This window comes from Nannobrachium achirus (assembly GCF_963921795.1).
Source record: "Nannobrachium achirus genome assembly, chromosome: 16".
Classification (NCBI taxonomy): Eukaryota; Metazoa; Chordata; class Actinopteri; order Myctophiformes; family Myctophidae; genus Nannobrachium; species Nannobrachium achirus.
In genome coordinates this window covers 19376045-19399868 of record NC_137823.1, presented here as the reverse complement: position 1 = coordinate 19399868, position 23824 = coordinate 19376045, and the positions used below count along the sequence as shown (strand labels likewise).

At 41.5% G+C, this 23824-nt stretch overlaps 1 protein-coding gene across 1 annotated transcript in view; it reads left to right on the top strand.

Annotated features, from left to right (window-relative positions):
• LOC308300873 (pleckstrin homology domain-containing family G member 3-like) overlaps positions 1 to 23824 on the top strand; it is a 70283-nt gene that overhangs the window by 30056 nt on the left and 16403 nt on the right. The window contains exons 3-11 of the mRNA XM_080744769.1: positions 5390 to 5626; positions 7480 to 7694; positions 15676 to 15776; positions 20265 to 20334; positions 20870 to 20916; positions 21713 to 21863; positions 22593 to 22727; positions 23170 to 23352; positions 23649 to 23741. Coding sequence (XP_080600895.1) covers positions 5390 to 5626; positions 7480 to 7694; positions 15676 to 15776; positions 20265 to 20334; positions 20870 to 20916; positions 21713 to 21863; positions 22593 to 22727; positions 23170 to 23352; positions 23649 to 23741 — 1232 coding nt within the window. The remainder of the gene's footprint in view (positions 1 to 5389; positions 5627 to 7479; positions 7695 to 15675; positions 15777 to 20264; positions 20335 to 20869; positions 20917 to 21712; positions 21864 to 22592; positions 22728 to 23169; positions 23353 to 23648; positions 23742 to 23824) is intronic.

Below are 23824 nucleotides of genomic sequence, written 5' to 3'. Positions count from 1 at the left end.
TATACCTATATGAATGTGTGTTTTCTGTGCAGGTGGTCGGGTCACATACGCTCTCAAACATGCACTGGATTGGTTCATTGGTACGTCCTCGACAGCCAAGCACACGCAAACATCATCATGGCATCTACCAATCAAAGCTGTTTCAAAGCAGCTCATGATTGGTCACCGATGAGTGCGATCGATCAATGTAACAAATGAACAATTGAGTACTGCACTTGCACTGACATGTCAATCAAACCCTGTGTCGTTGTCCAATCACCATGACAACTGCCCTCTGATGTTGTGATTGGACATGCAGAAAACCCACCAATCACAATCACTCACTCACATGAATGTTAGTTAATGCAAATAATTGTGATTAACGATTAAATTGTGTTTTTGTTGTGGACAATTACATTTCTGTTTGGCTTGTAGGCTTTGAAGTTGCACCTGGCAGATATGACACATAACCTAAATATACAAATAAATGACTTAAAAATAACATTGATAGGGGCACCCGCTGGGCTACTGGTCCATGGATGCCTGGCAGCGTCTCCGATTGCCGATCCAGACAACCTTTGTCACTCTCCGTCTCTCCCCCCATTTCCTGTCAATCTACTGTCCAATAAAGGCATAAAAGCCCAAAAACAAATCTTAAAAAAAAAAAAAAAAAAAACATTGATAGTGGAAATAGCCAAGCTATAAGGAGGGAGGAAGGGTCTGACTCTTGTCAGAATGGCGAAAGGCTATTTTAGTGACTTTGCTAAAGTACTATCAAAAATTGAGGACAGGGCCAAAGATAACACCCAGGTTTTCCACAGGTAGTTTTACCTGTGAAGCCAAACTTTCGGAGTTTACTCATTATTGCAAGCCTTTGAGCCAATGATAAGGATTTCAGTCTTAGTTTATCTAGTACAACCTGTGGATTGTGCATGTGTGAATGTGTCTGTATTCAGTGAGTTGGACTGGGATAACCATTATTTTATGCTTTAACTTTTCAAAAATGGCAGGCCTAAAGTTCACAGCTTGGTGCTGTGGCGCTGTGAGCTTGTATTTCTTCTTTTTCAATAGCTAAAGTATAAAATCATTCCAGGTCCAACCTTAATGGCTAGAATAATGCATTATCCCCGTCTCTCCCAACATTATTATTACCGGTGGTGGTTGAACAGAGCTAGAGAAGTTTAAGTGTGTCTTATAAATCCTAAATCCTATTAAACAGTAGTTGATGTTTGGCCTGGGTTGTGGTGTTAATGTGCCCGTCTATAGATTTAAACAGCTTTAGTTTCATTTCTGATCTCTCCATACTATGAGCTGTGTTTGTAACACTTACCCTGCTATTACCAGTGGCAGAATGTAACTAAGTACATGTACTCAAGTACAAGTACTGTACTTGAGTACCATTTGGAGGTGTTTATTTTATTTACTTTACTTGAGTACAAGTATATCCATTTTTCATTACCTTTTACTTCTACTCCACTACATCTCACAATTTTAGGAGAGCATTAGTTACAAATTGCTTTGTGGATTTTGATTATTATTTCAACACATTATTTCATTAACTAATTGATACTTTGTCTATGCTCTGTCCGTTAAGAAAAATAGACGATCCACATGCTCAACAACGAGTTGCATTGTGAGTGACAAGCTGCTGTTTTCATTGACTTTAACAGTATTTCTATTGCTACAGTACTTTAAACAACAAATCAAACTACTTCTTCCACCACTGGTTATTACGTAACCACAGTGTTGTTGTAATGACGTTGTTGGTTGTTTTCTTAAATAACTGAAATATCTCTGTGGTGAGTGCTAGTTCAGCTGAGTGACGTCCATTCTCTCCATTGTTTTAACAATGATGGCTCTCCCAAGCAACCACACACACACACACACACACACACACACACACACACACACACACACACACACACACACACACACACACACACACACACACTTCATGCAAAATAACAACAGGCATTTAAACACACAAAGGACAGAAGTATAGAAAAAAATAAATTACACTTAAAAAGAAACTTAAAAAACAAGAATTGACACAGTCAATATATAAGCTGGTCAGATGAAAAAAAAAATGTTTTTTGAAAAAAAAAAAAAAATGTTTTTTGAAAAAAAAAAAGTTTTGGAAAAAAATGTTTTTTGGAAAAAAAAAGTTTTGAAAAAACTCGGGCGTGCTCAAACAACAGTAATAACTGCGTATTACCTTACTGTACTTTACTGTACTGTATACTGTACCTCACTGTACTGTACTGTACATATTCTGTGTTCTATATCTATGAAGTCTGTGTTCTAGATCTATGAATTTTGTCACTCCCCCCCCCCGTGTGTGTGTGTGTGTGTGTGTGTGTGTGTGTGTGTGTGTGTGTGTGTGTGTGTGTGTGTGTGTGTGTGTGTGTGTGTGTGTGTGTGTGTGTGTGTGTGTGTGTGTGTGTGTGTGTGTGTGTGTGTGTGTGTGTGTGTGTGACTTTTACTTATAACTGAGTACATCTACAGTGCAGTATTGATACTTTTAAGATACTTTTAAAAAAACAAGTGTAAAACATTTGAGTACTTTTTCCAACAGCTACTTTCCCCCATAGCCTGGAGGACTCCTGCTAAGTTTACAGTTGCCATATAGCCTATTACTCTATAAATCTATCTGTGATGTCTGATTTTACTAAAACTAGCATGCTTATTAGGCAGTAGTGGGAAAAGTACTCGCATTCTTTACTTAAGTATCATACAAGTGGAAGACTTGTATTCAAAATTTACTTGAGTACAAGTATAAAAAGTATTTGTATTGAAATGTACCAAAAGCAGAAAGTACGCATTATGCAGAACTTAATGTAACCAAGGTGTTCAAATAAGTGTATTGATTGTAGGCATTTTCCAAAATCTTGTGGTATTTCACTGCTACATATCGTTCTAAATATATGCTTTCTTGTCATTTAGTACAATGAATGTGTTACCGTGTCTCTAGAAATGTGCTCATTATTTGTGAAGATACTAACTGCATTGGTTCATTCAGCACATCGTTTTTGCTCTGTTTCATTTGATATTAAAATGCAACTCGAATTAATCTACTGTGTGGACACTGATCAGATGACAGGAAGAAGCAGCTCATCAATGAATGTACTTTGTGTTGCTTTTGTAAATTGTGTAGGGTACGATATTTTCATGACTTCACACCAAAGCCCATATCATGGTCATAGAGTTAAATCATTGACAACTTGCATACTCGTTCAGTTCATATGTTAATGCAGATGGTATGCAGATGGTGTGACACATCACCTACTACAGCCTACAACGATGCCCAGGGCAACACTGCATATTGTCTATAAATGGCTCACAGTTTAAATAACGTACGGTTTATTTGGACAATCATCTGTAACAGATGAAGTATAATTAAATACGACGTGATTAACGTTTGTTTGACATCCTCATCACAATTACATTGGATGCATCGCGTTGATTAAAGTGAATGGCTGCTATAGTTTTGCTAGTTTTCATCACCTAATCACCTTCCTTTCATAACCTAATCTCTACGTTTAGAATTGAAAGAAGAAAAATAATGTTAATGTTAGTATGAAGCTAATTATAAAGCTTAAATGGATGATGATGTCAACAATGACTTGTGAAAATCAAAGAATGATAGCCGATCTACAAGCAATCATACAAACATTTTGTACTTTGATGCCAATACTTTTGTACTTTTACTCAAGTATAGACCTCTCTTTTCTTCTGTTTCATTTATCACAAGCAGGCTGGCCACAGGCACCGCCTCAGTGTGAAGGAATGGTGCTCCCTGCTGGACAAAATATGTCATTACAGCAGTACAGATCTGGAGGGCCTGGCCAATGGATCATGAGCTCGGTGACCATGTGACATGGACAGCCAATCGGCAAATAGGTCCCCTGAATGTCTCAGGACAATGTAATCTGTTTAAAGAGCTGGTCCTGCTGACCAGCTAAAAAACAGAAAGTTTATTCAAACAGTTATTTGTAACATTTGTGGCCCCCTCTATGGGTGGGGGTGAAATAGCTTTTGGCTTAGCGCTGCTTAGAGGCTCCATCCATGTGTGATACTGTACATCTTTGGGAGGAACAGGCCCCTCTCACAAACTTTGGAAGCCAATCGTAGACAATCCCAATGGAACATGACAAATGTTACCTCCGGAGTTATGTGATCAATATGTATCTGTCATACAGTACATGTTGATCACATGACTCCGGAGGTAATGTGTACTGATTTGCCTGCGTTTTGGACCAATTATGTTGGAGTAGAAGCAAAAAAGTGTGTTTTGAAGAAAATGCCAAATCGTGGAATGGTGGCAGCCATGTCACGGGCCTGTAGGGAATTGTCATGATCCAAATAATCCTGGGGAAAACCTTTTTTTGTACGACCTACAGTTCAAGAGTTATCGGCCAAAACGTGAAGGGGGCTTTATAGCCACCGTGTGGCCGATTTGAAAATGTTGGCCTGTCTATGGGAGAAGTGAGCACACCCCCTTACCTTAGCCCCACCCCCTTGTTTCCCCTATCCTGACCTGTACATGTGTTTTTATAACTGCGATATTATTGAACGTTTTCTTTGCTTGCTATTTGTTATGTCCATGAATTGAATACCAAGGACTTCCAACGTAAAAAAGTCCGTAAAAGGTCTTATTTGGGATGTTCCTTTTAGGCAAGGTGTTTAACTGTACTTGTACTGTACTAAATTTTTATTGTAATGACTATACTTGTACTGTTCTCCATTTTTGTCTAATAAAATAATCAAACAATCAATCAAGGTCCTTCCTTGGCCTACAGGGGCGTGTAAAGTTTCATGCTGACCGGTCAAGTGGTGTCCAAAATTAAATGCTCGCAGACAGACAGACGGGCAAAAACATCATCCCCACCCTATACTGTATACCAGGGTTCCCCAATTAGTTTTCCCCAAGGGCCGAATCATGTCTAGGGTACCAAGCCGAGGGCCACAACATTGCAGGGGACGACGGTGGCGTTCCCACTACTCCAGCGACAGTTCAGATATCGTCGATGTCAGGTGAAAATCTTGTATGTCCAAAACTGTTCGTTTTGCATTTATCATTTTAAAAATGATTTAAACTAGTGAAAACAGCCGATCAAGCACACAACGCCTCACACCGTGAGGCGTTGTGTGCTTGTAGATCTGCTGTTTTCACTACTTTTGTGAGACGGCCTTGAATGATGAAGCAGGGCTTTACTTTGCAAAAGAACCTACAAATTTGGAGATACGAGGTTTCCACCTGACAACGACGATATACTTGCTGCTCTTATACCACCATTATTACTGGGGTTGGTGGGGGCCTGACAGTAGCCCCCCGCGGGCCGCAAATGGCCTCCTATTGGGGAACCCTGCTGTATACTATGAATAACACTAGTTCCGTTTCCTTTCCCAGAATCCCCTCGTCTGTCAACGGCCTCCGTCAGCAGCAATGAGCGCGCCCCGTCCGCCACGCCCTCTGACCTCTCGGACGCCCCGGCCCTGCCGGCGGGTCAGCCGCCCCGCCCCGTGAGCCTCATCTCCACCCTCTCCTCGGGCTCCACCTCCAACTCTGAGAGCTCTGCCGGCGGTAACCCCGCCCACATCGACTTGGAGCTCCGCCCCCCGGAGGGACACGCCCACACAGATACAGGTCAGACGATAAAACGCTGCATCGAGAGGGCGACAAAATTATACGGGTTGAAAATGTCTATAGCGGGGCGTCCGGTGGCCTACTGGTCAAGGCGCATACCACATAGGCACCGCCACATAGGCATGGTTGCCGCGTCGACGCCGGTTCGATTCCCGAGCCGGACGACCTTTGTCGCATGTCACTCCCCATCTCTCTCTCCCCATTTCCTGTCAGTCTACTGTATACTATCAATAAAGGCATAAAGGCAAAAAAAAAAAAATGTCTATGGCAGGGGTCTTCAACGAGGGGTCCTCCAAATCTTCCAATCCTTTTTATAACTTGAACCTTAGCGTCCATATTCTGAGAACTGTAGCCAAAAAATAGCAGATCTACAAGCTCACAGCGCCCCGCGCTGCGAGGCGTTGTGAGCTTGTAGATCGGCTATTTTCGGCAAAGAGATTTGGTGTTGAGGGGAAAAAGAGCAGACCAAGTACAGAGTAAAAGGTCAAGTTTATTAGGTAATGACGGCTCAAGTGGTTAAATATCTGAAAACACAAATCGTCATGAATCCAAAATACACTGACGATTGTGCTGTCAAACGATGAAACAATATGGAATCTATGAACAGGTTGTGGGGGTCCCTGCTTCATCTCTCTCTCGACTAAGGGGTCCTTGGCCTGAAAACATTGAAGACCCCTGGTCTATGGTCTACCCTCTCTATGCACGGCAGCCATATCGGAAATTGGGACTCTTCCTTACTTTCTTCACAGGTGTTACCAATGATATAGTCTTGCGTAGCCAGACAACTATTCCACAATCGCCAGATGCTATTGCAGGGTCCCCCAATACTAGGCGGCTACTGTCTGGCCCCCACCAACCCCAGTAATAATGGTGGTATAAGAGCAGCAACAACACTAGTATGTCGTCGTTGTCGGGTGGAAATCTCGTATCTCCAAATTTGTACGTTCTTTCGCAAATCATACAAGGCCGTCGCACAAAAGTAGTGAAAACAGCAGATCTACAAGCACACAACGCCTCGCGGTGCGAGGCGTTGTGTGCTTGTAGATCGGCTGTTTTCACTAGTTTAAATAATTTTTAAAATGATAAATGCAAAACGAATGGTTTTGGACATACAAGATTATCACCCGACAACGACGATATCTGAACTGTCGCTGGACTAGCGGGAATGCTGCCGTCGCCCCCTGCAATGTTGTGGCCCTCGGCTTGGTACCCTAGACATGATTCGGCCCTTGGGGAAAACTAATTGGGGAATCCTGTGCTATTGTATATAGAAGTCTGGAACTATACCTCCCGAAATCCAAGAACGGAAGCTGTCATCTGTTAGTCATTTCTTTTCACGAAACGGAAGCGGCGAGGAGGCGTCAGTCACATCTGCTTTATCCTCCGATCATTTTCAGAGCTGCCGTGCTCCAGACCGGTGGTTCTCAACCTTTTCAGGCCGTGACCCCCAAAATAATCATATTTTAACTACTGGGGACCCCACCCCCCCACCCCACCCTGATGAGAACTAAGAGTTGAGGAATTACATTTTGTATAAGACCTATTGTGAAAATAGCAGATGTACATGCTCACAACGCCTCGCAACGCGTTGTGAGCACAATTTCTGCCTCTAATGTTTGACAATTTGGCCAATGTTTAATTTGTCATTTTAGAGGTATTAAAAAGTCCTTAAATTGTCACTTTAGAAATGTGCAGATACCCTCTATACACTTAAACTTTATGTTGGTTCGTTTACTGTTGAGTGAGAAAACAATGTTGCACATTAAGTTAATCATCTGGATTAGATGGATTAGCTGTTGCACCCCAATTCCCTGCTGATAATAATGAATGATGTGCTGTGGGTTGAACGGCAGGTGAGGAGGACACTGGACCGGTAGGGGGGCGTGGCCACTGCAGGGGGTGGGTCCACCAGGTCCATCGGACCAATAAGGAGCCGGTCTCCACGGCGACCGGCGACAGCGGCGGCAGCATGTCGCCCAACCCTCAGCTGACCTACCTGGACCGCGTCGTCATGGAGATCATAGAGACGGAGCGCATGTACGTCAGAGACCTGAGGATGATCGTGGAGGTGAGCAGGGGTGGAAAAAGTACTCGCATGTTTTACTTACGTAAAAGTATCAATACTGCAATATAGGAATACTCAGTTACAAGAGTAAAAGTATGAAAATGTTGGCATCAAAATGTACTTAGAGTACCACAAGTAAAAGCACAAAATATTTGAAAATAGCAGATCTACAAGCTCACAACTTGTCGCATCCTAGGTATAAATTAGGGCTAAAGTTCTTAAAGGCCGGATGACACAAAGAATTTTAACATTATGATACAGTAGGTCACGTGGTCTTTCTCCAAACAGTCTGAAAAGGAGGCGGGCCGTATCAGTTAGTAGTGAATGTATACTTCGACCGTCGTGCTGTGCCGCGCACAACGTGATGCGTTGTTGTTAGCTTGTAGCAGCGCCGCACCGCAAGGCTATTTTCGAGAGCTATTGTGTGTGTACACGCGCGCACAAACGCGCGCACACACACACACACACACACACACACACACACACACACACACACACACACACACACACACACACACACACAAACTTCTCTGACACATACACACACACAGGCTACACACACAGAGTGTATGAGCCACGGACTTCAGTCCTCCGCTGTGCTCTGGTGAGACAGCAGGAGATGGCTGCTAAAAGGGCTCAGAGCGGCCGAGGAGGAGATCGCTGGACCCTCGTTCTAATCTCTGACACCTTTTTGTTAGAAGACTTGAACTTTGTACGCGGTTAAGGTGGATTCTATAACAGATTCTATAAAAATGTTACCCCTAGAACTGCTTGTTTTAAAATTCGGTTTATGAATTGTCGCATTTTCTCCTCCTCGCACAGTTATGTTGGGTTTCACAAGATACTGCTCGCCGCTCAACTCCGCCCCTCCCCCCATATTACCCAATCAAATTAATGTATTGCAGTTACTGTACAGAAAGTACTTCTTTCAGTACAGTAACTACAATAAATTAATTTGATTGGATAAAATGTGGCTAATTTGATAGCCTTAATTAACTGTTTTGGCCATGTCACCCGACCTTCAATGTGTGTATTGCAATATTGTAATTGTAAGTAACTAAAGTTCAAAAATACATTTTAGTGGAGTAAAAGTACAGTATTTGGATCCGAGATGTAATGGAGTAGAAGTAAAAAGTATTTGAAATTGGAAATACTCAAGTAAAGTACAAATACATCAAAATTGTACTTAACACATATGGTGCCAACCCCGAGTTTCCCGAGTTTGTATTGGTACTAGTGCTGTGCCAACCCCGAGTTTCCCGAGTTTGGGCCGTTTTTGAAAAAAAAAAAAAAAAAAAAAAAATTTCAAAAATGTTTTTTTTTCAAAAAAAAAAATTTGGACCTCCAGAAATGTATTAGGCATGATCGCGATCGCGAAATTGCATGTTTAACCCCCATACCAACCCATTCTTTCAAACATGGCAGCCATGTTTGTTTACATCTGTAGAAAACATAATGGCTGATAAATCATGAATGCCTGAACGGATTTCCAAGCGGATTTTTTTGTTTGAAAGCTGTGAACAGCATCTACACACGTGGTGCATCATCTAGGCATGGGCGTGCACTTTTTACACACTTGCACAATTACATGGAAGTCTATGGTAACCATGGCAACGCGAGACATTGAAGAGAAAAAATCATTGCAACATAAGTGTTAAGTACAGTACTTAAGTACATGTACTTAGTTACTTTACACCACCTGAGGTGAAATCATAATAATAATATGGCTAAAGTTAGATTTTATTCATAAGACTTTATTTAGATTTTTTGATAATAATACACAACAAGACAATATAATAAGCTTGACAATACATACAGAAACAACCACACAAAAAAGGGACACATGGGTGGGATCGATGACCATCAGAAAGCAGGGATAGTTAGTGAAAGTCTATCCACAACTTTCCAACATCCCATCATGCATTGCGCAGAAGTGTGATCTACAAGCTCACAACGGTTGCATCTGCGACAACGTCTGCGACAACGTGAGCTTGTATGTCTGCTGTTAACCGGAAGTGTCCTGCAGATAATGCTACAGTACAGACAGTAAAGTCTTGCGGAAACAGGTGGATAAATTAAAGTTGCACCATGGCAGCCAGATATCCGATGCTCAACTACTGTCAAGCAATGCCAGGAAAGGCCTCCACATCTTAGTTTGAGTATTCTGTCCGTCATGACGGATTTGTTCCAACTTAGCAAAGGAGATCATCTCGTTGAGCCATCTCTTGAAACATGGAGAAGTCAGAGATTTCCAGTTTACCAGAATACATGTTTTGGCAACAACCATACCTGCCTTGAGCATCTGTGTTTGGTGGAAGGGAAGGGCCCTTGTCTCATCAGAGCAACCAAATTATTGCTAAATGGCAATCTGGCTGAATATATATCACTTTCCAACTGTCTGGAAAACCAATTGAATATAAATATCTCCCCAGAAAGTGGTTATTATCGGACACTGCCAAAATAAATGTGACAGTGAACCCTCTGCAAACCACATCTATCACACATAGTATTCAAAAGACTTTTGACTAAAACTAAAAAATCAAAATATGATTTCAAAAGGAACACTGAATGATGCTCAACATGTGGTCCATGGACCCTTACAGGACCTAGAGGGAGTCCCCGGCTAAATGACTGATTAGCACAGACAATAATGGGAAAGCTAAACCTTTCAATTTCTAAAGCAAATCCTAAACGTATCTTGAATTATGTTACCTGTGTAACCTACTGTTGTTACATTATGTAGGTGACTGCCCCTTCAGGACATTTTATTTATTAAATATGTATTTTGGTCATGAGCCATTTACAATTATGTTTATATTTCATACAATAAAACAAAAACTATTCAAATAAATTGTCTCTCAAAGTGGGGTCTGGGGACCCCCACGATTCCTTGAGGAGGTTTAGTGTTTTTGTAGGCTTAGTTTTGTTCAACAGTGAGGCAGTTGCTATACTAATATATAAAGGAACTGGAATTGAAAACACATATAAAGGAACTGGAATTGAAAACACAAAGTCAAAACAGTAAAACATTTAAACAGATCTAGCATCAGTGATTATAGGATGTTGGCGAGATGTGATATAACTGTAGTCACTTAGTACTGAGTCTACTTTGAGACTCAGAAATGACTACTAGATGGGAAATGACTACCATTTCATACTACTGTATGGCAAGGTGTGAGAATGGCACTCATGGTGATATGTAAAGAATCTTTGTTGATAGGACCTTTACAGGTCTGTAAAGCGCCTGGGCAAGATAACTATAAAGATAACTATATCTTTCACCATTGATTGAAGAATTTATTAGAAGTTTGCAATAGAAAAAAGTACAGTTTCATGACAGTACAAATCACTGGTACAAGGTCAACTAAAAGGAGATCCTAGAAAGCTGAGGCTTATTTCCACAGGAACTACACTTTAAGTATCTCATATAACATTGAAAGACAGACGGATAGAACATAGTACTTTATCTAGGATAATATCAGTTACAAAAGCATAACATCAAATACAAAGGCAGAAAAAGAGAAAAAGGGGGGGGGGGGCATGGGGGCTTAGTCTATTTACAAGTCACGGGTAGCAGCTGACCATTGTATTTGTTTTATAGTTGGTGCGAATACTGCCATCCACTTGGCTTAGAAAGGGTTTTAAAACTATATATTTTTTTATATGTATAGTGCTCAGTGTGAATGGCCCTTCATTTTGAGAGTGTAAAATGTATACTGGAGGATTTTACAGCGTAGACATGCATACAAATCCAATGCATACAAAAAGAGTCCACTAGCCATAACCATATGGGTAAGAGCAATCCCATCCCCCTAGATAAGTTAACACCAGGTGTAACAGTGGTCTATAATTAGCTCACTGGTTAAGGTTAGAGAGACAGACAGAGGATTATCTGATTACATAACAACAGTTTACCTTACCACCAGACTTCTGTTTATACCATACACTTCACTTTCCATATCGTCACTGCCTAGCACAAACATTGTATCTGCATATTTCAGTTTTAGTATTTAGATTTGATAATAAATTCATTCTGTATTTTATACCTTTATCATCGTATGATGGTGTCACACAAAAGGAATGACACCATCTTTTCATTTAGAAAAATATCTTGTAAAAAACATTTCACCTAAAATGACATGCCCAAAATAGACACCCGTTTGAAAGTTATTAATTGTGTACGTGTGGGTTTTTATGAATTTTGAATCCATGAAGTGGCAAATCCAGTATTTTCTTCTATTTTCTATTTACATTTTTTACAATACTGTGTTTTCTGTTTGAAGTTTGAAGCTATTTTAATCCATTTACGATAAATCGTTTCATGCCTAAGCCTCACTGATCTGAACCGGAATCCTTGTTGTTCTACTGTGAGCAAGACGACCTGATGGAACACTATGATAGCTGCACCACCATACAGAAAGTAACTTATCCACACTGGCACCTGACCTGTGGAGCACAGCTAGTGTAGCACAGGCTGCCCCACCTTTACATCTGGGGGGAGAAATGCTAACCCCGCAAATGTACATAGAAAAAGTGCTTTCAACATTTTTGCCCTCAATGTACCTTCATGGAAATGGCAGATGAAATTAGACTTGTGGTTTAACAGATACTTGTTTATTTCTTTAGGTGAGAACCTTGTATAAGCCCTATGTGGGCTTCCTTTCTCAACCGGCACTTATTTTCATGCCTCTTTTTAATAATGTTAAGATGTATTGTGCCTTTGCGGCCAATGGTGCCACTCCCGGCACGCTAGTTGCGGAGGGCTCTGAAAATGACACAAAGACTCGCCTCCCCCTCGCGTCAAAGAAGTTGTCAGCAGGCATGTGCACACATAGACATCAAAGGGGGCTCGAGCCCCTGCCCTTGTCTATAAAAAGTCCCTTTCCAGATAAGACTACGTGTACAGTATGTATGCTTTTTTCACTATGGTGAAAGAAACGCAAATGCCCCCTTTCCATGCCATACCTAAAAAGCGGTAATGGGGGGACGTCTGAATGGCAGCATGTAACCCCTAAAAGCAGTATTCAAGAGAATTGCCTTAGGTGCCATGGCATTGGTCTGAAAGTTCATTAGTCAGAAGGTTCATTAGTCCGAATTTGTTAAGAATACTATCCATTACTCTAACCCCAACCCTAACCTCAGTAAACCTAACTAAATTCGGACTAATGAACCTTCAGACTAATGAACCTTCGGACTTATGGGCAGTCCCCATTGCCTTAATTGTCCAAACTCTCCTGAACTTGAATGCCGTACGCCACATCTCCAGTATTGACTTGATTATGCTTAGTTCAGTGTAGTATCTAGCACCGAAAATAGACAACCTCCAAGCTTGGAGGTCTGCTTTTTTAAGTATTTTCACGAATAGGCCCTTTTAGAAGTTTCAGCCCCTGCCTCTCTTAACATTCTCTTCACGTCCCTGGTTGTCAAAGTTTACAACGTGAGAGGATTAGAGTGGAAATAATCCTTATTGACACCAAGAGAGAGAGAGAGGTGGTTGGGGGATAATTGGGGCCCCCCCACCTCTGATAAAAGTTAGGTGCCTATGCTAATCCACACCTGTTCCTATCGGTGGTTTAACTTCAGTAAAAGTATCAATACCACAATGAAGAAATACTATGTCACAAGTGCCCTTTTATCCGTCTGTGAAAAAGTGCCCTCTCCAGACCATGAATGCAGTTTTTACTATGGTGAAAGAAATGCAAATGCCCTCTTTCCATGACATACCTGTGTCTTGTCCAAACTCTCCTGAATTGAAAGCAGCATCTTATGTTGAAAGAATTGCCCACTCTGTGTAGCATCAAGCATCGAAAATAGCCGACCTCCAAGCTCCCAACGTGTCACACGCGTTGTAAGCCTGGAGGTCTGCTCTTTCGATATTTTCACCAAAAGGCCCCTTTAGAAATGTCATCCCCTGCTTTTCTAACATTCTCTGCACGTGCCTGCTCATTACGCAATATGAATAGACTATTTCACCCTATTTTCTGTATTTGTCGGTTACTTTTTTGAATTAATCAAATAAAGTAGAAGCGCGTGTTTCATTTTATTTAGTATTATATACATAGCAATGGGTGTGTGTGGCGTGTGGCTGTGTGAGGCCAGAGTGTCTGCAACTCCTCGCTGCTTTTGCAACACAACTTGTTGACACTTGTTATGTGATGCAAGAACACATGCCTGTGTGTGTGTGTGTGTGTGTGTGTGTGTGTGTGTGTGTGTGTGTGTGTGTGTGTGTGTGTGTGTGTGTGTGTGTGTGTGTGTGTGTGTGTGTGTGTGTGTGTGTGTGTGTGTGTGTGTGTGTGTGTGTGAGTGAGTGTGGAGGATGTTGGCTCAGAGAACAGCTGTGATAGAACAAGTACTCAGATTTGTTTTAATTTTTTTTCTTTCTTAAAGGCATAGTATGTTTAGTTTAGTTTAGTTTATTTGATCATCACATATTTTCATACAGGTCATACATTCATATAATCATTGTTACAATATTTATCTGTGGAACCGAGTCCATCCTTGTCAGGGTGGGGCGGTCCCCAGTTCAAATATGATTATTTTGGGGGGGTCCCCAGTTCAAATATGATTGTTTTGGGGGGGGGGGTCCCCAGTTCAAATATGATTGTTTTGGGGGGGGGGGGGGGGGGTCCCCAGTTCAAATATGATTATTGCTGCGGGGGTGTCTGATAAGTTTGAGAACCACTGCTGTAAGGAAACCCTCATATCTCACAACTAATTCTGTACTGAAATCTGAATGTAAAAAGCAGCTCTGTGCCCCCTCTAGTGGGACAATGAGACAACAGCAGCTCTAAATGACCTGCACATATCAGATGTGAGCCATTCAGAAAAATGGCTTTGTAATTATATTTATTATGCATCCAATGTAGTTATTATTTAATCACAAGCCCTTGTTAATACCTTAACTAATACTTTAATTGGTTTAGTATAAAGTATAAAAAACACAGACACTACTTATTACTTAACCACTTTCACTTAAAAAAAAAAAACATTTGCAACATCTCGCTACTTTGGTGTGCTGCTGTATTATGATAAAGTAGGGCATTAACTTTCCAAAAACAAATACATACATGAAATATGGACAGCAACGATGTGTATATCGTCGCTGTCAGATAGAAACCTCACTTCTCCATCTTTTATTTTTTTTTATTTTTTTTGTAAATTAACAGCCATACTTAATCATACTGCAACAGCTTCACACAAAAAAAACAAAAATACCAGATCTACAAGCTTGAAGTGTGGCGCGAACGACGCATTTCAAGCTTGTAGATCTGCTACTTTCGCTATTTTTTTTTATTTGAATCCTGAAAAGTAACAAAAAAATTCTTTGGACATAATTATGAGCTTTCCACCCAACATAGACGATTGTGTATGTTTGTACATGACCAGACTGGGCACACAAATCCGGGCCAGAAATATGCATGACAGCGGACCATGTCTGTACAAACATTATGAAAACACATAAACAAAGTATTAAGAAAGTATTTAGAGCAGGCAGCCAAAGTACATGGTCCCTTACCAGATAATACTGAATACATAAGGGCATGACATTAAGGCTTGTCCTGTTGTCCGGGACAACGAATAAATCTTTATGGACAAGTTCATTAAAAATGTACTTGTCCGTTGTACAAGTGGCTCTTGGTTTCACTATTTCTGTGACGTTCCTATCAGCCTTGTTGTGCTGTGTGCAGACTATGATACTGATACTGATGCTGATAGTGAGTGGAGGGTGGAAGGGGCCAAAGGGGGTCTTGTCAAAAAAGAAAAGAAAAAAGAAATGACTGTGAAATGGCAAATTCTTATCCGGACAAGTGACTTTTGTGCCTGGACAAGTGAATGGGAAATGTGCTTGTCCAAAGGACAAGTGCCTCAAAAGTTTAATGTCAAGCCCTGACTTATGTTTTGAATATCTCTTTCCTGCTCACAATTTTATCTGATATACAATAGAAATATAATGTGTCTGCCTGTCTGTCTGTGTGTCTTGCAGGACTACCTGTCTCACATCATAGACCAGGCTGAGGTGAGCATCAGACCGGAGCAGGTGTGTTCTCTGTTCGGGAACATCGAGGACATCTATGAGTTCAACAGGTAAATGGAGGACGCTCAGAAAACCCCAATGGCTTCATGTTACTGTATATACAGCACTGTTTGCCAAACAGTGGGTCAGGACCCATTTGTGGGTCACAGACCAATTTTTTATGGGTCACGGCTCGAGTAAGAATTACATTTTATTTTCCTGCATGAAGTAAAAAATAAGATATTCGCATTGTGTTCTTGTAGATCTGCTGTTTTCACTCGTTTTGGTCCGGGCAAACATCTAATATCTCTTTTAGGTCTCGACCTGAAAGGTTTGGGAAGCACTGATATACAGCAGGGGTTCCCAAACTTTTTTGGCTCAGGGCACCTCTATAAAGATTTATTTTTCATCCGAGGCACCCCTATATTATATTCATAATTGTCACTCCCAGCACCTTATATTTATAGCATATTTTAGCGGTTATGTTGCGAGGAAAACGTTGAGATAATAGCCATTTTGGTTAGAACTGACTGAAAATACGTTTGTACTTCATGTTTAAAACTAGAACAGGTCAACCTGGTTGTGCCAGACCCCCTGTCTGTCATCATCATTTATGACATCATGCCTTTTGTAGGCATGTCATCATCATGTCATCATCATATATACCCTTTATATAGAAAACCAGGACAGACAGACAGACCGATATTTGCTTATGTAGGCCTACCCATTTCATGGGTCTGGCAATTATACTAAATATTTTTTTAAGTGTCCAAATATTATCAAATTATCTCGAAGCACCCTTGGACTGCTTTCGCGGCACCCCAGGGTGCCCAGTCACCCACTATGAAAACCCCTGATATACAGTACATCCAACTCATGACATTATCTATGATCCAAAATGTGTAGCCCGACCAGAGTCTTAATGACTTCATTTGTACTATCAACATGTAACATTTCAAAAACATGTTAAGCCAATGCCTCCTAAGGCTAGAGGAATATCTAGTGCAGCCCTTCACAGGGTTAATTATACTGACAATGATGCTATTATTCACAGACTCATCCAAGCGACACATGACTCTATACATTAAAGCTATACTATGTAACTTTTCCAATAAAACTAATCTTAAAATTGTCCTAACTATTAAATCACTAAAGTTTTAGAACACCCACTCCGTTAATTTCAGCCCCTAAAAGCCTTCTGTAAATATGTTTTCTATGATCCTGGCCGGGGACCGGATTTCGCGGCAAAATTACGTCATCTTCATCTTTCCGTATATTGTTTATACGTTGGCCAATCACAGCGCGGATCATACACTACTGGCCAATCACAGCGCGTCTTGCCGTCTCTTCAGGAAGTAGCTTGCCTCAGCAACAGTGTTTACGCTGGTGAAGGAGTCTTGCCTGTTACTCCCCAACGCCTGGTCGCAAAGGGACGTGAGACCCCTCTACGGATGTGTATCGGCTCTGGTGGTCCGCGGCGAACCCCGGGCGAAAAACTGCCAAAAAAAGCAATACCGCTACTGACCGGTAGTTGAGCAACTTCCATAGTATAGCTTTAAGTTCCTAGGAACAGCTGGAAAAGTATTGACTCTTGCAGCCACAAACATTTCACTCGCACTCCACCATCTAATCCTCATAGCATCATTATACAGTAGGCTGCTTGACGTTTTTGGAAACTTGCTTTATTTGTAGCTTGACCACAAGTGGGCAGTGTAGAGTGGTGTACATTAAACTCTAAATAGAGTAATATAATTGTCACACTCTGGCTTAGAGTGAGAGTAGTGTTGGCCGAAAGGCACTTGAATTGAAGCCCAAAAAATAGCAAAATGGCTAGATATTAAAAAAAAAATAGTAAGACAGAGACCTTTGTAGAAAATAACCAAGTGATTTATTCACCTCAAGAGTCCAACGAAATGGTGTTCAAAAAAATACAGCACAACTCAAACACTATTTACATAAAACTGGCCAGATTGGCACTTGGTCTGTTTAGCTCCACAGCCCTACAATGACTGACTCAACACAGGTGGCAGGTACCCTTAAATAGGCTAAGCCCCTCCCCCAGACCATACCAATCTTAAATTGATTCCACAATTTACCTACGAACCAGTATCTTTCACTGTCCAAAGACAAGTTACCATGTCAATTCCATGACAATATAATTCATAGACATTAAAGTCGTCACGACTCAAATAATAAACATCGCAAATAATTACATCACTTTAGACAGCCCAATTTCCCATTTTACCCAAACCCACAGTTGGTATGGTTCAGCTTGATTGAGCAATCAGGTGTGTTTAAGCTTGCTCCCTACCCTGGAGTCCAAGCACTCATGGGTGCGTTTATATGCACAAATGTATTCCACTTATATTCGGAATGACTGCTCATTCAGAATAGAAATGCTCATATAAACGTTTAGGAATGGCCATTCCGGTCTGACCCGAATGAATTTTCATTCTGGTCTGAAGAGGTGGTTTATGCCGTTTCAATCGGGATACATTTGTCATATAAACGCTCCATTCTGAATGAACTGCTGTCTGGAATAAATGAAGTATGTTGCACTGAGTACCCCCCCCCACACCCCACCCCACACCCCACCCTTCTCCGACCTGAAGTATACATGCCCAAAGTTCTATTCCGAATGAATCCTTTGGTCATGTAAACGACAGTGGAATGAGAGATACTTGTATTCAGGTCCCATGTAAACGTTTGGGTATGAAGCTCTATTCAGAATAAGTTCATTCTGAATGCCATTCTGAATGAGCATATAAACGCACCCAATGAATCATGAAACAATACATCAATACAACAATAATTCTTTGCAACAAACAATAAATACAGTGCAATTCAAACTTGTGACCCAGTACTGTGAAATAATGTCAGTTAAAACATATTGGGGAACATATAAAGGTGATTAAACAACAGTGGCAGGCCGAACTGCCACAATAATGACCGATTATTATGATCGATTGCATTCCATGTCCCATTTTTTTGTTTTTGTAATTATTACTATAATTCATCTCTTTAATTTTTCGGTTAGTTTAATGACACGTCACAATGCAACGTGTTTTTGTCCCGGAATAGGCACAACCAAGGGTTGAAAAACGGGACGGTAAGTGCCAGTGTGACACTCACTGTGTGTTGTTTTAGCGACACACAACTGCATGGATACATGCACGGACTGGACTGGTGTGTGTGCTTTTGGTGTGTGTGTGTACGTGTGTGCGAGTGTGATGTGTGTACTGTGTATGGTTTGGATTGGTTTGGTGTGGGCTTCTTGCCATGAGGTGTGTTTTTAAACTGCCAAATGTTAAGTTTAACTGTCAAACACTTTAAAAACATTTTGATGACATTGCAACACTAGCTGATAAAACACAGTTCTTCTGTGCCATTCTAAACTTTGCTGTCCATCCTACAATACCCACAATTCACTGCAAAGTCTTGCCTCCCCAGCAGGGCTGTCTGTCACCCCTTTTAGTGGCTGTGTGTTGTATCTTGCAGTAACTAATTGATATTGGTATCAATCGATCATGTATTGGTTATTACTTCTACCAATAGTGACAAGGAGATGAGGTCGAAAAACTGTGGAGTGTTCCTTTAAGGCTCTGTATTCAACAGGTGTGGACCAATGTTTGACACTTGTACTTGAATAAATTGACCATCAGGTCAAAATCTGTGTCAGATCCTGTGTCTAGGTGAGGCATGACCTTTGACATGATCTAAATGTCTCAATAGATGAGCAGGGAGACAAAATATAACCACCCCAATTATATAAGTTATATTGTAAGCTTGCTCCCAGGATTAAAATCGACTAATGTCTTCAATTGCCCCCATTTTCTTACCTTTTAATGTGCACAATGGTGCACGGGTCATGCACGGATAATGCACTGATCATGCACCACACAAGTGCACGCCATTCAGAGCTTTCAAACAAAAACATCCGCTTGGAAATCTGTTCAAGCATAAAAGAGATTGAGAGGTGTTTTCTTCAAATGTAAACAAACATGGCTGCCATGTTTTGAAAGATAGAGTTGTTCCGGGAGTCAAGGCCGCTTCTTTTCACCTGACGGGTGAGCTTCCTCAGTTGGATGTAGCGCATGGAAGGAACAAACCAGTTCCTTTCCCCTCCATCAGTCACCCCGGCTGGCCAGGGGGAGGCAGTATAGAGACCAGGATTACTGCATGTTTTTGTGAGAGTACTTACCCTAGGAGACACGGGGAGAACATGCAAACTCCACACAGAAAGGCCCTTTTGTCAACCCCACCTGTGGGCGCTGTGGTGGGCACTTGTGGGAGCTAATGGCGCGGAGGTGAGAACACGCCCCCCAGCGCCCACAGTGTCCCCCGGCAGGAATCAAACCCAGGACCTTCTAGCTGTGAGGCGACAGTGCTACCAACTGCGCCATCATAGTGCTACTTGATAACAAATGAAATAATACGTACATGATGATGAGTATTATTATGATTATTGAAATTGTAATTGTTATTGCCTGTCCAACACAACTCTCTGATTGGCTGTCTGCTGTGCGTTCCTCTGACCTCTGATTGGCTGTGTGTTGCAGTGAGCTGCTCCAGTCATTGGATCTGTGTGACAACGACCCGGTCGCCGTGGCCCGCTGTTTCGTCATGAAGGTCAGACGGTCACGACTGAAAATGAAATCACTCTGTTAAACATTGCTATGCTCCGTTGTATCATTTAATTTGTATTTCCTGCATCGTTAGAGCCTATACTATAATGCAGGGGTAGGCAGCCTTCGGCACAGGTGCCAACATTGGCACAGGGGAGGGTGATCACTGGCACACTGGCAGAAGTGTGAGAGAGAGGATTTATATTTTAAGACCAAATATTGTTTTAAACGTGGTCAGCGAATTACATCCTTCACATAATTCTACATTCATTAAAATTCTGAACTTTGACTGGGGAGGGAGTCGAGGAGATATAGGTGAGTCTAATGGTTGTTATAACAATGTCCTGACAATCAAAGAATGACAGAATTTTGACGGGGTGTCATTAAAATGTATGTTGACATGGCACACTGACAAAATAAATAAATACATGACACTTCCTGTCAAAAAGGTTGCTGACCCACCAAGAAGTTGTTCAGAGAGGGTTGATAGCCACTATGGTGGACGTAGTTGTTCTGAACTCCTGTGTCTCTCGTTGCAGACGGAGGACTTTGACATCTACACACAGTACTGCACCAACTACCCTAAGTAAGTTCTGCTGATCCCAGACCAGTGCATAACCACATGGTTCACATCATTGCTCACTTCATCCCTAGTCTCGCATAGCCAGTCAACTATTCCACAATCTCAGAATGCTACATACAGTAGAGTCTGGAACTACAGCTCCTGAACGGCGAGTAATGGAAGCTGGCATTACTTCCGCTCATGAAAATATATTTTAAAATGTCATTTCTGCTAAGCAGCAAGTTAAATATGCTTAGATGGTTTTTATTTATATAAGGATAAATGTGCCAATGTTAAAAATGAAACGGAAGTGGGGAAGACCCCTCGTTACCCCAGACTGTATGACGGGAGCATTTCCAAATCGCAGGAGTCAACAGTCTGGCCACACGAGACTACCTCATCCCTATTTACTTCCAAAAATGTATTTGAAGATTCCATAGTTCATGGGACCTGTGACTTTTTTTTTTCTTCCAAGATGCGATTTGAGATATTACAGAACTGACGGGGACTGTTGGGTATTATATGGAACCAACACACCTAATAATTACAATAGCTATCAAACATGCCCTTCTATTGTACCAGTAAATGCCAGGCGTAGACTACTCAATAATGGAATCTAGGATTTAGTTAGTAGTCTACTGCAAGAGATTTGCATTGGAATCCTTGATCAACGGAATTAAATTATGATGTGTTGAAACTCTGAAACGTTGGCAAACTGGCATGGGTACGCAGCTCAACCTCCTCTACAAAGTAACAAATATACTCCCTCTAGTGCTGAAGATAGAAATGACTTTCTGTCTGTCTGTCTCTCCGTCCATAGTTCCGTGGCTGCCCTGACAGAGTGCATGAGGAATAAATCTCTGGCTAAATTCTTCCGGGAGCGTCAGGCCACGCTGAAACGTTCTCTCCCTCTGGGCTCCTACCTCCTCAAACCTGTCCAGAGGATCCTCAAATACCACTTACTACTGCAGGTAATATATCCACATGTAATATAATAATACCACTTATTACTGCAGGTAATATATTCACATGTAACAGTAATACTAGTACTGTACTGTGTGTTTTGTGGACCTAGAGAAAGCACATGATAGAGTTAAGAGAGGAAATCATAATCATATTATGGATGTCAAGACATTTGTGATATGCTCAGGATATGTATGCAGTTATACAGCAAGAGAGGTGAGGTTGAGATGGTTTGGACATTTGCAGAGGAGGGATGAGAGATAGATAGATCTCCTCCAAATCACTCCCTACCTCTGTCTCTCATTCCCTTTATCTCCTCATTTCTAAGAAGGAATAAAGGAGGTTTCGTACCCCCTGGCCAGGGCAAGCTATAGTGCTTTGTCTATAAAGGTGGGGTGTGGCCCCCTGAAAGTACAGCCACAACAGTGGGTGTGAGGCAAATGTAAACGTGTGTGTGCATACAATCATAATATATCAGAGGTTCCCAAACATTTTTGTATCAGAAAAGTAAAGCTTTTGATCATGCTTCACTTCACATCATATATTGATTTATTGATTGATTGATTGATTGATTGTTTGATTGATTGAGTATTTTATTAGACAAAAATGGGGAACAGTACAAGTATAGTCAATTTCCCAGTGGAATCCTTGCGACTTGCATCAGTGCAACCACACTCAGTGCAACCTTACTAGTTGTATTAAACAATTAATTCAATAAGTATGTTTGTGTTTTGTAGGAGATCGCCAAGCACTTTGACCCAGAGGAGGAGGAGGGCTATGAGGTGGTGCAGGAGGCCATCTTCACCATGACGGGCGTGGCCTGGTACATCAACGACATGAAGAGGAAGCACGAGCACTCTGTCAGACTGCAGGTACGCTCACACGGGTTCCTAGTGGTCCAGGTGTAGACCACATAGGCTCGCGAGTCCCGACCCTTGGTGTCCTTTGCTGCATATCATTCCCTGTCTCTCTCTCCACCTGTTTCCTGTTTACCTACTGTCCTATCAATAAAGGCAACCAAGTCGCAATTTTGTACTCGATGTAGACTCTTTGGAGTCTCGTACTAAGAGTCCACCGATCATGAAATGATTGGCAATTGGCAATTATTAGGATGCGACAATAGCTAAAACATGGGGTGTGTAATTGATAGAAATTAAGTCATTTTTTGGGGTGAACTACTCCTTTAACCTTCCTCTCCGGTCCTCTTCTCTCCTCTCCAACCGATGTTGATGTTATTGTAGCTACATCAGCTGGGGGGACCCCCAGTTCTAAATGAATGACATTTAAAGGCGTGATTCTGTGTTTGTCCACCAGGAGGTGCAGTCTCTGCTGCTGAACTGGAAGGGAGCGGACCTGACCACCTACGGGGAGCTGGTGCTGGAGGGCACCTTCAAGGTGCACCGCGCCAAGAACGAGCGCACGCTCTTCCTGTTTGAGCGCATGCTGCTCATCACCAAGCGCCGCGGAGACCACTACGTCTACAAGTTACACATAACGGTCAGTCTGAGAGGACTGGACCTATGTCTGTCCTATAGAGCAGCGCTTCCCAAAACTTTTTTATCCCTAGACCCAAAAATAGCAGATCGACAAGCTCGCAATGTTTTAATGGAATTTTTCTAAGATTTGTTTCTTTGCTTATTTTAAAATGTATACAAATAATATTTAAAAAATAAAATATATGTTTTTTATATAATATATTTAAATGTAAGAAAGGAACATTGGATTTGGTGACCCATAAAAATTGGTCCGTGACCCAGTATGTGTGTTACAGTGTGTATGTGTTTGTGTTGCAGTGCTCCACTCTGATGCTGATAGAGAGCTCTAAGGATTCTCTGTGCTTCAGTGTCACCCACTATAAATACCCCAAACAATCCACTACTGTACAGGTAACACACACACACACACACACACACACACACACACACACACACACACACACACACACACACACACACACCATCAGCACATC